This window comes from Xiphias gladius, chromosome 10, assembly GCF_016859285.1.
Source record: "Xiphias gladius isolate SHS-SW01 ecotype Sanya breed wild chromosome 10, ASM1685928v1, whole genome shotgun sequence".
NCBI classification, from domain to species: Eukaryota; Metazoa; Chordata; class Actinopteri; order Istiophoriformes; family Xiphiidae; genus Xiphias; species Xiphias gladius.
The window spans coordinates 16,414,776-16,429,224 of NC_053409.1; the positions used below are offsets into that span (position 1 = coordinate 16,414,776).

At 40.9% G+C, this 14,449-nt stretch overlaps 2 protein-coding genes across 5 annotated transcripts; one reads left to right on the forward strand and one right to left on the reverse strand.

Annotated features, from left to right (window-relative positions):
• The first annotated feature begins 72 nt into the window (after window positions 1-72).
• wdr20a (WD repeat domain 20a) lies at window positions 73-7,745 on the forward strand. The gene is made up of 4 exons (XM_040136371.1): window positions 73-430; window positions 2,660-2,842; window positions 3,485-4,825; window positions 6,194-7,745. Exons 1-4 carry the CDS (start codon window positions 167-169, stop codon window positions 6,245-6,247), a joined length of 1,842 nt encoding a protein of 613 aa, XP_039992305.1. The 5' UTR covers window positions 73-166; the 3' UTR covers window positions 6,248-7,745.
• Window positions 7,746-7,792: 47 nt separating this feature from the next.
• On the reverse strand, window positions 7,793-14,442 carry LOC120794961 (MAPK/MAK/MRK overlapping kinase-like). 4 transcript variants are annotated; one of them, XM_040136372.1, is made up of 12 exons: window positions 14,065-14,442; window positions 12,252-12,366; window positions 11,694-11,783; window positions 11,532-11,602; window positions 11,329-11,407; window positions 11,199-11,247; window positions 10,916-11,094; window positions 10,592-10,693; window positions 10,277-10,450; window positions 9,920-10,079; window positions 9,600-9,794; window positions 7,793-9,354 (listed from the first exon to the last, which is right to left on the reverse strand). In XM_040136372.1, exons 1-12 carry the CDS (start codon window positions 14,246-14,248, stop codon window positions 9,277-9,279), a joined length of 1,476 nt encoding a protein of 491 aa, XP_039992306.1. In that variant the 5' UTR covers window positions 14,249-14,442; the 3' UTR covers window positions 7,793-9,276. The 4 variants fall into 4 exon arrangements, with proteins under 4 accessions (XP_039992306.1, XP_039992307.1, XP_039992308.1 ...); XM_040136373.1 differs by lacking the exon at window positions 14,065-14,442 and adding an exon at window positions 13,606-13,684; XM_040136374.1 differs by lacking the exon at window positions 14,065-14,442 and adding an exon at window positions 13,540-13,572.
• Between the last annotated feature and the right edge of the window lie 7 nt (window positions 14,443-14,449).

Consider the following 14,449-nt stretch of genomic DNA (forward strand, 5'->3'; position numbering starts at 1 on the left):
ATAACACTATAACGCCTTAGTTAAGTATAAAGCTGTGACAACTTATTGTATAGCAGCTACAGTTGTATCCTCTTCCACCAGTTCCCCGTTGAACCGTTGGGGGGAACGGGAGAGTCGTCGCCCGCTCCCCTCCATGCGTAAGATCCGGCCTGGGGGAAAGGGATGAATGTTAATTTCAAAGATGGCGGCGGAGGGAGGAGGGAAGGAGATGAACGAAATTAAAACTCAGTTCACCACTCGGGAAGGCGTCTACAAACTCCTCACTCACTCCGAATACAGCCGTCCTAACAGGGTGCCTTTCAACTCGCAAGGTTCCAACCCCGTCAAGGTCTCCTTCGTGAACGTCAACGACCAGTCGGGCAACGGCGACAGGATCTGTTTCAATGTGGGCCGTGAGCTCTACTTCTACATCTACAAAGGCGTTAGAAAGGTAGCGTGCTAACGCGGCTAATGTCAACGGAAATTCGTGATACGGAGAGTTAAAATAGATCACCGCTAATTGAGTTGTCGCAGAACTCCGGCCATGTGTTGGCTGTATTAAATAACTCTGACAGGTGCTTGACTTTCAAACTAGCGGCAGCTAGTTAGCTTGAAGCTGCGATGGAGCTAGCCTACTAGTTAGCTAGTCAGCGCAACTGGCTAACGTTAGCGAGCCACTAGCTACACCAAGGCCAGGGGCTAAATTCCGCCCCCAGTCCGTCACACTGTTTAGTATTGCTGGATGGTCGGTTTCGCGAGGCTGGATTAGGATCATTGGGGTAAAGTTGACCTTTTGATTTTATTTAAGTTGTCAGGGTTAAAATTGCAGCTGTAACGGTCAACAGTGACAGTTCTACGTTGCCACACACAACACCTGTCGACGCCTTTTGACTGACAGGTGTCGACACATCACAGTGATGCCGATTCCGTGTATGGACAGTCATTTGGCTAGCAGGCTAACTGCTGCCGTCATCCTGTAATGTAATGGCACTCAGCTCTTAGCTTGGGGATGTGTCTGAACAGAATCTGTGACCTGATCAAACTAAGCGGACTTGCTCTGCTTGTAGGGAAATGCACTGTAATTACGAGGTATACGCGACCTTGAGGGCGCTATACTTGCATAGTATATTTATGTGTTCTGTGTAGATGTTCAGTCACTAACAAGAAAGTCATTTAACTCTAAAATAAATAGCTTTTAGTTTCTAGTTGCGTTGTCTAGAATATGCTGGTGTGTTTTAGGAGTATCATGATACAGGCTCTGCTACATTTTATACAGCATCAAGCAAGTCATATATATCTTGTCACTTCATAAAATGGTTTCAGCCAACAGCTTACTGGTCATCACAGATTGACTGGAAGCAGCTAAGTGCTAACTTGAAGCAACTTGTCATAGCCTTTTTAATATTCACACAGAAACATCTGCTTGTGCTTGTGTGATCAATCCAGCATAAAACAGCAGTGGACTGGAATTGCTCCAATTTGTGGTAGTTCAGCATTTTTTTTTTGCCAGAGTTTATAGCACATAATTTGCAGTAAAGGACAAAACTGTAATAGTAATTCTAGTGTTGTCAATTCTCGCAACTTAAATCTGACAGAAAATGGCAGGTTATTATGGTACAAGCAAATTAGTCACATGCCTGAAAGTGTATCAGTGGTTTCAGTTCTTATGTGTCCCATTCCTGAAATACAGCTGAAAAAGATTGGCAATTGTATTTCTCTGAAATGTTTTGCTGGAACAGATACATGGCTACAGATTTAAACCAAAAATAGTTAAGACTGTCCTATACGGTCTGCAGTTAACAAATGTAGCAGCTCAAAATGACCCTTTGATTTGTTGTATGTGTATATCTGTATCTTGCTCCTTAAAAGGAGCCATCACCACTGTCAACATAGACTTACTATGTACCATTTTTGGAGATTATGACAATCATCAAAACAATGCCTAATACCATGCATGCTGTTGCGAGGCACAAGAGCTGTGTTTTTGACTGGACTCTTGATTTAAACTACTTCTAAGACTTGGTTTGACATTTTGTCTCTCTGAAGCTAGGCATAAACAACTGTGTCACGTCTACCAGACGTGGAGGAACCACTGAATCATCATCTTACACTCAAAGAATTTTCCGTTCTCCCAGTAGTGTACACTGTAAATCATTAACAAATGGAACTGTTGTTATAGCGGTTCTCTACAGTATATGCTCGGGGTGTCTTGTTCACAGCTGTAAAATACTGTTTCCCAGACATTAAAAACAATATGCACATCATACAGTATGATGGCTAGCATCTACCCATCAACAGAGTAAAGGCATACCTCTATACTTAAGTTCTTCCTCATTTTTGCTCAGTGACTTACAGCTACTTGGTAAGCTGCTAAAAATCACACAGTATTATTTTGAGTTCAGATGTCATTTTGGTTACAAGACACTTGATTTAAGAAGCTCTTCTTCCTATTCAGTGGATTTAATTAACATTATCCCCTCAGCTCTTCCAATTATTCAGTTTCAGTGTGTTTTAGATTAAGCACAGAAAAACAACAATATGAGTGCACAGTCGGCTCCAATGGTTTATTACTGACAGTTTGACCAACGATAGCCCCTAACATGCCTCAAAGTGCATAAACTTATTTTAGATTTCAAAGATTACTGCACTCACCTCAAGTGTGTTCATGCTTTCTCATCAGGCAGCTGACCTGAGCAAGCCCATAGACAAGCGCATCTACAAGGGAACGCAGCCCACCTGTCATGACTTCAACCACCTCACAGCTACAGCAGAGAGTGTGTCCTTGCTGGTGGGTTTCTCAGCAGGACAGGTACAGCTCATTGACCCCATCAAGAAGGAGACAAGCAAGCTCTTCAATGAGGAGGTAGGTGATGGTAGATTAGAAGAGTTTTGTGTACAGCGTTTTCCACAAGTAGCAGGTGCTGGTCAGTAGAGGAAAAATTGGGAGACGCAAGGAATTTTCAAATTTAATTTTTCACCAAATTGAGTATTGTAGTACTGTTTAAGTTGAGCCCTATTGTAAGACAGACATCTGCATATTTGTTTTCCACACTTGTTAGTGAAAGGGTATTTAGTTTTGTTCCATCTCACCCAAATCCACAAAGAGATTTTACTGTATAAAATAATACCTCATATAAGGTCTCAAATACTTTTTTAGTATTTCGCCTAAACTATAATGAGATTTTATTTATTTTTTTAACATATACTTGTGATAAACTCTTCCAATTTCTTATGTAGAGGATGTAAAGCATCTGAATGAAGTTCAATGTGTTCATCAAAGGATTTCCCATACCCTTTCTTGTGCTTTATGCTACTTGTTGTGTTTTCCCTGCCCAGCACCTTCTAAAAAAAATATTACCAAGCGGCCTAAGACTTTAATAGAGCATTCTTGGTGAAATTGTAAGCATTTGATGATACTGTATTGACATTGTGTCCCCTCTTTTCTCCCTCCGCTGTCTCCTTCCCTGTCTGCCTCCCAAACCTCCACCTTCCCTTCTCCTGACAGAGACTAATAGACAAGTCCAGAGTAACGTGTGTGAAATGGGTGCCAGGCTCTGAGAGCCTGTTTCTGGTCTCTCATGCCAGTGGGAATATGTACCTGTACAACGTGGAGCATACTTGTGGCACCACAGCACCACACTACCAGCTGCTCAAACAGGGAGAGAACTACTCTGTACACACTTGTAAGAGTAAATCCACTCGGAACCCTCTCCTTAAATGGACAGTCGGTGAGGGGGCACTGAATGAGTTTGCCTTCTCTCCAGATGGGAAATTCTTAGCCTGTGTAAGCCAAGACGGCTTCTTACGGGTGTTCAACTTTGACGCGGTTGAGCTTCATGGCACCATGAAGAGTTACTTTGGTGGCTTGTTGTGTGTTTGCTGGAGCCCTGATGGAAAGTACATAGTTGCAGGTGGAGAGGACGATCTCGTGACTGTGTGGTCGTTCTTGGACTGCAGAGTCATCGCCCGAGGCCATGGGCACAAGTCATGGGTGAGTGTGGTGGCATTTGATCATTACACCACCAGTGTGGAAGAGAGTGACCCAATGGAGTTCAGTGGCAGCGATGAGGACTTCCAGGATCAGATGATCCACTTTGGACGAGACCGGGCCAACAGTACACAGTCTCGACTCTCAAAGCGCAACTCCACAGACAGCCGGCCCGTTAGTGTGACATACCGGTTTGGCTCAGTGGGCCAGGACACTCAACTGTGCCTATGGGACCTCACTGAGGATATCCTTTTCCCGCATCTTCCGCTCTCACGGACACGGACGCACACTAACGTGATGAACGCTACCAGCCCCCCTGCGGGTGCTACTATAATCACTAACACCTCTAGCAATGCTACTAACGGAAACAACAGTGGTGCCAATACTCCTGGCATTAACTCCCTCTCTACTACATTACCACGTTCCAACAGCCTACCCCATTCAGCTGGCACCACAACAACGGCAAACAGTACCAACAAGGCTGGCAGCGGTGGTGGAATCAGCAGTGGAATTATGGACAGTGCCATCGCTACAGGTGTGAGTAAGTTTGCCACACTGTCACTCCATGATAGGAAGGAGCGCCACCACGAAAAGGACCACAAACGCAACCACAGCATGGGTCACATCAGCAGTAAGAGCAGCGACAAGCTCAACTTGCTGACAAAAACCAAAACAGACCCCGCTAAGACACTGGGCACTCTGCTGTGCCCACGCATGGAGGATGTGCCCCTCCTCGAGCCCCTCATCTGTAAAAAGATAGCACACGAGAGACTGACTGTACTCATATTTTTAGAGGACTGTTTAGTGACTGCTTGTCAGGAGGGATTTATTTGCACATGGGCGAGGCCAGGCAAAGTGGTAAGTTCTTTTTAATGTAGGAAATGTGAGGGAATTACAAATTATAATTTGTTTGTAAATCTTAAGCTGTCCTAAAATTAGTTGGTGGGCTGTAACTAAAAATCAAGATGTGTTCTGAAAGCTTAAAATAAACAATGGACATTTGAAATAGCATTTTTAGCTTTTATAGTCAGAATGTCAGTCTCTGCAGGCAGGCAAATAACATATCAGACTTTGTTTAATGTACATCTTCTTTCCAATGAAAGACTTATTATGCCTAAGTTTCAAATATAACCAGTGCTCTGACAAAATTACAGTCTGGTTATATAATGCATTCTGATAAGGAGGGTTTCCTGTTTAGACCTGTGAGGAGAAAGAGGATGTTAATCCATATGAAGTGTGTTCATTGGTTCATCATAATCATTCCACAATGCATAGCAGCATAGCCAAGAAGTCATCTGCATACACTCTCACGTTTCAGCTTTTATGCAAATGGCCACTTTGCCCAAAGAATCTCTGCAGTCTCTCACATGCTTACAGCTTATTATGCGTATACACCCTTGTATATTTTGCTTTTGTCTGTGTTTTGAGTGCTTTTGCCAGAACGAGACACATAATGGTCTGCGTTTTGAACACAACCAGCAGTATGAAGGCTAGTTAGTTCAGTGAGACCTTTTAACCAGAATCAGACATTAACAGACGCTTGGGGCATTCAGCAAATGTCTGAAATAAAAATGAGAACACAAACAATACCATGATGTTGAGGTTCACAGTACAGTCTTTGCAGTTCAGTCATTTTACTGTGTTTACTTTTTGCCAAATAATATGTGGGACTACTGTCCTCTATGGGTCACTGTCATGATTTATACAAACCACTTAATACAAAAAAGTTGTGGTGGTCATTCTTGGAAGGCGTGATGAGATTTGAATAATAGGAAAGAGTTCAAACAAACCTTATTTCATAGGGTTAAGAATTAAGTGCGTAATAGGAAAAGGGCAATGAAAATGTAATAATTGAGTTAAGTTAGTTTGCCCTTGACAATGCCTTTAACGGTCAGACTAAGAGGTTTTTAAAAAAAGCCCTCTGGAAAAACAAGTCAGTGGTCCGGTCATTCACATTAGAAGTGCCTTGATCAAGCAAACCTTCCAAAGACAGCATTAGTCTCTCACTGTACACTCGGCATCCACTTTGACTGCTGTGCAAGGCCTCTTAATTAAGTGCAGGGGACTGGTATATGGAAAGAGGAGGCAAGAGGCCAATTTTTAATGAGCTATTTGTTGCTTGATTTTTTTTTTTTTTTAAATTTTATTTAATTTAATTTAATTTTTTTTTTTTGCTACAGTATGTGAACTTTCCCAATGCAAATCTCCTTGTTTTCCTTTTTCCAGGGTTTATTGTCATCCCAAAACCAAGCCAGCTCTCCCAGTGGAACAGTAGTATAGCCACAATATTTCTGCTGCTAAACAACCCTGCAACCCAGAGTCTGATGCTGCTCTTCACCCTGCAAGCATTGCAAGTTTTCCTTTTTCTTTTATACCCTTCCTCCCTCCCGATTTTGTTTATGGCTTTTCCGTTGTTTTCGTTTATCACTCACTTGACCTAGAGGAGGAATGAAGCAAGAAAAGGTGTGGTGCATTTGTGGACTACTGCACTAATGTACCATTGTTCTCTGGAGTTTTATTACATTTTAGATTTTTTTTAAAGATCTTTCTTTCATGTCAAATCTCATCAGACTGTTGTCCCCTCCTCAATTAAGGCTTGGCTTTGTTAGATGCAACCCAGACAATTGTTGCTTGTGATTAAAGGGATAGTTCATTTAATTTTCATAATCTGTGTGTACCCCTTTTTTACCTTGTAATGTAGCCTAGTCATGGCTCAGGGTTACTGACTAAAACATGAATTTTGAGTGAACTATCCCTTTATGACCAAGTGCGTGAGCATCTTAAAATTTTGCTTCCATCCACATTCACCTTCCACTTCTGTCTTTTCTTGAGTAGAATCTCCCCATCGATGACTTTGCACTGATTTTGTTAGTTATTTTGTTGTTTGTTTTTATAACTACTCTAATGGAACAAAAAAAGAGGGTTGAGGACTGCCTTGTTGCACTCGTCTTTAACATCCTCAGTCTTGAAATCTGAAACTATAAAGCTTGATGCTGCAATCATAGTCTTTTTAAGAGAAAAAATTGTTTGCACTTAAATTAGTTTATTAGAAGAAAATGGCTTTACATTTTTGGGTGTGCTCAGAACTCACAGATGGCTAATACAGTAGGTGAGAAAATGATAAAAACTATTAAAACCTTTATCTATTGAGCATTTATTTTAATATTATTTCAGATTCAAATCTGCTCTGTATCATAATGTGTATATTGTAATTAATTGATCTGATGGGGGCCTAAGCAAACTACCATTACTCCAGTGGAAGTTTTGTCATTGATAGTTATATTTCTAAAGCCTAAAGTATACATATTAATAATATTAAAATAATCTTGAATACACCGTTTACTGTTCTTTTTTTTTTTGTTCACCAACATGTACTGTATTTACATAACAAAGCTGTAATGCCTCTGGTGTGAAATTTGCTTACATTGTCATAAAAATGCGGTAGTTGCACGAAATGAGCTGTCAAGTATGGAAGTCTCTGAAGCTCAGGAAGTCGCACAGACAACAGTTGAATCTAAAAAGACTCTCCTCAACTTGCTACAGGCTCTCTTAATGCCTCAGGCACAAAAAGTACTTTGAGAAGAAAACATGGAACTTGATATCCTCCGACTGTCTCCAAAGCATTTTAACTAAAGTCACATGAAAGATTTCAGATACGGAGTTTTTCCCATTTGACACTACTGCAATATTAATGTACTTTATTTTTGTGTGATAGCCAGTCATTGTTGATGTCATGAATAGTTCAGTGACCCCTACACTAGGCAGAAAGCTGGAGAAGCAAGTATATTTTCAAAGTGGATAACATTTCACATTTCCCACTTTATAATTTATTAAAAAAAAAAAATCATGATTCTCATCAATTAGTTCTCTTAACATTTTTGTGTCAGGAGTTTGTGCAGACAAGAAATTGAAGTCATTGTAATGCAGGTTAATGACAACAATATACAAAGGATACTTGACAACATTTTTTTACTCTGATTATGCATCACAATAACCAGCACAGTAAAGTGCGGAATGAGTCACAGTCTGTTTTAATGAGCTCACAGCTCTAAATGAAATAGAAATTTTTTTTAAGCCACAATGCTTTAAGTGAGGGCGTATGAGGGTACTTGCCAAGCTACATTCTTAATACAGCAATAATTAAAAAAAAAAAAAAAATTGATTCGGGACTTTTAAAGGCCCGATGTGCAATCTTGGACGATATAAATACAGTTGTTTTAACATAGAGAATTAATCTTAAAGGTAAGCCATTTTTTGTTATTATCTGTTCCAATTGTGTGTTTTGTACTTATTTTATTCACAGTTGGATCACGAAATGTGCCTTTAAATTACTATTCCAGTGGCAATTTTTTGGCTTAGAATAATTGCGAAGCACTTAATGTGAATGTTTTCGTTGGTTACTTTTATACAGGAAGACTGCTGCCACTCAGATCTGTTTGTCCCAAGGGACTGATTCACAGCTACTGGAAAGAGACTATCTCAATATAAATTTCCTACGACAAGTATTCAACAAGTTATTCAGCCTTAATTGCTTTACAACTTTGAATCACGGCTGATTAATTAAAGGTGCTGTTTGCAGTATTTTAAAATTTCTAACTTCCTCCAACTTCTGAGAATATTGCTGATATTTTAAGCCTGTCTCAGCAAAAGGTGCTGAATACTTACACACATTTTGTGTTTTACATTTACACTTAATTTGGTGCAGTTTGTGGTGACTTGTCTTCATTATGACATTGAAGCATTTTTGTTGATTAGTGTCAAAAAAAGCTTACCTAATCATTTGTGATTCAAAGTTGTAAAGTAACACAGCTTGAACACGTCTAAAGGGTGTGACGATTTACGGGTTTTCAGTAAGCTGATCTATGTTCCTCGTCAAAGAAGTTACACCATTTAATTCACCTATGGTAAACAGCTGTTAACTTGACAAATATCGTATTGCTTTGCTTGTGTAATAGACTCAGGATTGAGTAATTTTATCAACAGTTGTAAACATGTGACACCTGACTAGGTCAGGTGAAACCGAGGTCATATCTAAACTACACATTTGCAATCCAGCATAATATGACAGAATCTAGCATTGTTTGTGTAGAGATTAGAATGGAATTTCATCATTACTAACAAATGTTTGGTTTAGCAGTAATAACTGGGAAGTTGACAGACACTGCGATCTTCATTGCATTTTTTTCTCAAATATCTCTCCATTGCTTCACAAATTTCAGCATCAGTCCTGTCCAAACATTGTCCTCTCGACAATCTGTTCAGCAGTACAGTAAAAGGCAATTTCAAAGCAAATGAAGTGTTTTCGGCTCTCAGTAGCCTCCTTGTTTCCTATCCAGAGGTGGCATGCAGTAGGTCTTGAAAGCTGTGCGGTGTGACTCATCCCGGGGCTGTAGGGAGAGGAAATGCAGGCTGAATGCCAAAACAAGACAATTGTTTGGCTACATTAACTCAACTTTCCTCCTTTTTCCTTAATGCAACATAGTGATATATCCTCTGATGTTTACAACAAACCTGTCGCCTGTGTTTTACTTATTTTCCGCAGTGCCTTTGGTAGATGTGACTCCCAGGAAGCCAAAATGACTGAACGATTCAGAAATTAAAAAGCCTGTCTGTGTCGCGCTCCTGTGTTTACCTTGGTCAGCTGTGACTGGCACTTTTTTGACGTGATGGCTGGCAATGTGCCCCGGTGAGTGACAGTGAATGCAGGCATAGCGGAGACTGGGAAGGAGATCTGTGGTGCCGGTACAACCATGTTGAGCTTGGGCAGTTCTGGGGGATAATGAGGGACGTTCCGTCTGAGGAAGGGCTCTGCTACATGCTTCATGTGCTGGGATAGGGAGAAAGTACGGGATGGCGGTGCTGTGTTCATATTTCTTTGGACCTTGGACATTTCACTTAATGTGACTTTAACATACAGTAAGACTAAATCTGGCCGGTAGAGTTCAAACTTACGCCCATTAAAGGTGTTTGCCTTGTGTGTCTTCCCCTCAGCTGTTTGCCAAGTCTGGTTGGGCGCCACATGTGCCCTAAGGAGCTGTTCGTCCCACTGATCTCTACTCCATCCGTAGTTCCAGAAACTCTGTGAAGAGAGTCTGCTTTTTTCTCTCCCAGCCTGGGAGAAAAAAGCAAGGGCAAGCAAGATTTCTAATAAAAACGATTGAATAATGTATAAATTGAAGTCCTTCCACAGCTTGTTATAATGAAGTTGCAGGGCTTTGAAGTGCTTCCTATTTGTGTGGACACTGCCAACTGTCAATGAAATGTAAAATGCTTCTGCTTCTTATGCACATATATATTTAAGAACTTTACCTGATTTCCCTGAAGTATGTGTGCCGCAGGGCTGTTTCTGCCGTGATGCGTTCATCGGGGTCATATGCGAGCATCTGATAGAGCAGTGACAGAGCCGGGGCTGGGCACTTAGGGATTAACCTGGAAATGCCGGTGCCTTTTTTCGGCGGGAAGTTGAAATGCATTGCTCTAGACCTACCAGACACAAGGACACCTTGAGATTTCTTGTTTTTTTTCAAGTACATAAATGTGAAATATCCACATTCTGTGTGCACTGCTGCAGTAACAAGAAGACAAACTCTGCAAACAACGACATATTTGAGGAGAAACACCCACTGCTTGAACTTTTGGAGAAGACTTAGATCTGGGGTCCCCAACACATCATGGATCTTGGTAACCTGGTCCAACTCGTTTGTTCCAGGGAAAAGGGGATTCAAGCTGAAACGAACAAGTATACGGTACAATAATCTGATTGCCACAACAAAGCTGTTTACATAGCTTTTCTCTGACAATTTTTTCTGCCTGTGGTGGTGGATAAGATTGGTCATATGACAAAGAAACATATTGTACATGTACTGTAATCAAGAATAACTCTGTAAAATGACATATGTATAACCTCAAAGTGTTCACAGTCCTGTCCCACCCTACGTGTAGAGATACCTCATGATTTCAAAGAAGACACAACCAGCGCTCCAGATGTCCATCTTTAAGCTGTAGTACCCATCAGTGAGGAGGCACTCTGGGGCTCTGTACCAGCGTGTGGAGATGTACTCTGTGTGCGGGGGCTTGGAGTACACACTCCGACATGAGCCAAAGTCCCCAAGCTTCAGAACGTTTTGCTGAAAAGTTGACACAAAATCATTTTAAAAATGTGTATGACCCAAAAACAATTTACCACTGTGAGGTTTTTGTGAAGCAAATTTCTGATGATGATGCATCTCACTTTGATGAGAATGTTCTCTGGCTTCACATCTCTGTGAAAGATCCCACAACTGTAAAAAAAAAAAAGAAAAGAGAGCGTTATTTTATTTTACCATTTTATGTGAGCATATATGTTAGAGTTTCATAACTACCTGTGCATATGTTCAAGTGACTTGCACAGCTGGCACATGTAATGCTTCACTGTATGGTCAGGCAGTGGAGTTTGTCTTCCTGCAAGGAATGAAGAACCGATTTCAGCCCATAATTCAGCCAAAAACTTCACAGAAAAACTACATCTACGTCTTCAAGTTCCAGTCCACCCTCACAATGACTTATTATATGCTTGTACGCTTACCTTGTATGAACTCATAGATGTTCATCTCCATCAGCTCACAAATCAAAGACACGGTTCCAGTTTCTTTGTCACTGAAACGTTGAATTAGAGTAAAGTGAGATGACACCACACTAGCTTAAGGCAAGACAGCAAGTTCACAACAGCCAACACTCCAGTACTCACAAAATCAGTTCATGTAGCTGGATGATATTTGCATGTGGGCTCAGCCTCTTCATTGCTTGGACTTCCCGCAGGTTGTTGGCCTGCTCCAGACTTAACCACAGAGAATAGATAGCATTTGCACATTTCATGTGACGAGTGTATAAATAACCTATTGTTTATTGTACAGTCAGAAGGCATATATGCTTCTTAATGTTAGATTTTGTGTGATGACTTTGAGGGAACTGGTCTGAATCACAGCTTCATGCGACAGTAGCATAAGGTCAGTCCAGTGTGTGGACACACGTCAAGATGAACGGCTGCGCCGATTTAAAGTGACTGCGCACTTTAAATCAGTACTAGTAAAAACCGCGGCACTGACAACTCACATTTCAAGCACTGACGTCCATTGTTTCCTCAACACTACAAGGTCAAAGGCTGAGTAGGCTGACATCGAATAGGATACTTAAAGCAAAAGGGGTGTCAAGCTGCTTAGTCAAGTTACGGGGGTCTATACATTATAGGAAAACTGCGCCACTGATTGCTCGTGCACAGGACAACCCTGTGTTGCTGAATACCTACCTGTTAATTGTCTGCTTCATGGTTTTACATGCGTAGAACTTCCCGTCTTTCAGGCTCTGAGTTTTCACCACCTCTGAAAATGTGCCCTCCCCGATTTTCTTAATGATTTTGTGGCCTGCACAACAATTACAAACAAAGCCAAGAACTGATAAAAGGGAAAATGATTTATGAGTAAATTTCTATATTATCACTACCGAATATCAGTGGGAATTCGTGAGTAGATGAACAGCAGCAAAGCAAGTCGGCATAATCTAGAGAGAAATCCTGTGCTCCGTAGACATTAAAAACTGGAGCATATCCACTGGACATTAAAGCCCATGATAATTTTAGCCCTACATTTATAAAGGGCTTGCAACTGAAGATTATTTTTTTAAGTGCTTCGCAAAATAAGAAAATAATGAAAATACCCATCATAATTTCCCAGAATTAAAGCTGACATCTTTAAACGCCTTATTTTGTCCCAGAAACAGTCCAAAACCCAAAAGAAATTCAGTTTGCTTTCACAGAAGACTAAGGAAAGCAGAAAATATTAACATTTTACAGACAGGAACCGGTTTATTTATGGCATTTTTGGTTAAAAAACGATTGGTCGGATATCAAGACGATTGCAGATTAATTTTCTAATTGACTAATCCTTTCAGCTCTACCTTCATATAAAACTCATCCTGACAAAATACTTCACAGTAAGTTCTTGGTAGGGATGCCTGCAACCTACAATAATTTTCAGTATGTTTTCTGAGTAAATGAAAGAAAGGAGCCCATCTTTGGATTTAAGAGCTGTAACCAGTGAATTTCTGTAATTATTTGCTTGAAAATATACTTAAAAGATAACTCAGTTATCAAAATAATTAGGACTGCATCTAACAATTATTTTCAAGATCGATTAATTTGCTGATTATTTTTTCGAATTTCCCTGATAAGTTTGCTGAGCCAAAGGTGTCTGTTTTTGTCCAACCAACCGCAAAGATATTCAGTTTAGTGTTACATATGAAAAACAAAAGCAGCAAATCCTCTTATTTCAAAATCTGGAATCCAAAAATGTTTGGTTAGTTTGTTTTTACTAGAAAAAAAAATGACTGAAATGATTAATCGAGTGGTTTAACTGTCCAAGATCATTTAATTAAAAAAAAAGAAAAAAAAGATGAACAAACAGTCTGGTGTTGACCCAAACGTCAAAAACACGTATTATTTGGTTACGAGACACGATGAAGCCCTCCTAAAGGTTAGAAAAACAACAACAACAATAAAAAAAACACCCAACAGAGATAAGAAATCTTTGGAGAGAAACCTCGACGACGCGCGACCTCCTGTCAAAAGTCTCGTCACTCTGCTGAGCCGCTAGCTCGCAACTTACAATGCATTCCTTTGAGTCTTAGCCGCCGCGTGTGAGTCGATTATCCATAACATCTGGTCAGTACATTTCAATGTAAAGTTGGAGAATATACGTGTTTTTTTTTTGTTTGTTTGTTTTTTTTCCCCTGCATCGAGCTGTCCAACGGACACTCAACCTGGTTTTCCCGGGCGCTAGCTTAGCCTCGCCAGCGAGCCCTGTTAGCTGACCGTCGCCTTGGTAACGGAGCACGCCTTCGCCCTCCGCTCTGACCCGAGGAAGAAACTGGAAACTCTGGCTGAATGTCTCCTCCCTTTCGCCCCAGCCCGGCCGCTAAACTCAGAACACTCGGAACAACAACGCAGCTAAATTTGCCCCGTCACGTATGATAAAAAAAAACTGTCCGTCAAGCAGAATTCTTTGCCGCAGGCCCCGATATTTGACGCGATTGCCTTTTTACAGCTGTATAATTCAGCCCCTTACCTTTTTTCCAGAGGTGGGTGGCGACCGTTAGCTCGGATGTCTTTTCATGAGGCTGCGGATTGTTGTTCTTCATGTCCACAACCTTCCCCCTGTTGTTCCAGTCGGTGTTAGGTGGTGTTTTGCACGCATTTCGGAGGCTTGCCCTGTTTTTCACGCCAATAAGCCAGTTTGAGTAGTGCATCATTAGTGCACATTGACTGCTTCAGGGCCTACCATGAGCCTAATAAGATCTAGAAACAGTCCCCGTAACAGCAAAGCTGCTGGTCCACTACATTCGTGTCACAGCATAACGTTACCAGGCACCAATGCATCTAATACACAATCAATGCATTCTATTCCCACACAGCCAGTGTGTGTGTGTAAAAGGCGTGGACCTGCCATTTTC

What these genes read in the sequence shown, in the direction of transcription:
- wdr20a (XM_040136371.1), top strand. Translation starts at nt 167, where the DNA reads ATGTTAATTTCAAAGATGGCGGCGGAGGGAGGAGGGAAGGAGATGAAC. An exon ending in TCTACAAAGGCGTTAGAAAG is followed by an intron (nt 431 to 2,659) that starts GTAGCGTGCTAA and finishes CTTTCTCATCAG; the next exon opens with GCAGCTGACCTGAGCAAGCC. An exon ending in GGGCGAGGCCAGGCAAAGTG is followed by an intron (nt 4,826 to 6,193) that starts GTAAGTTCTTTT and finishes TCCTTTTTCCAG; the next exon opens with GGTTTATTGTCATCCCAAAA.
- LOC120794961 (XM_040136372.1), bottom strand. Translation starts at nt 14,248, where the DNA reads ATGATGCACTACTCAAACTGGCTTATTGGCGTGAAAAACAGGGCAAGC. An exon ending in CACCCACCTCTGGAAAAAAG is followed by an intron (nt 12,367 to 14,064) that starts GTAAGGGGCTGA and finishes ATTGTTGTGCAG; the next exon opens with GCCACAAAATCATTAAGAAA. An exon ending in CAGCTACATGAACTGATTTT is followed by an intron (nt 11,603 to 11,693) that starts GTGAGTACTGGA and finishes TCAACGTTTCAG; the next exon opens with TGACAAAGAAACTGGAACCG.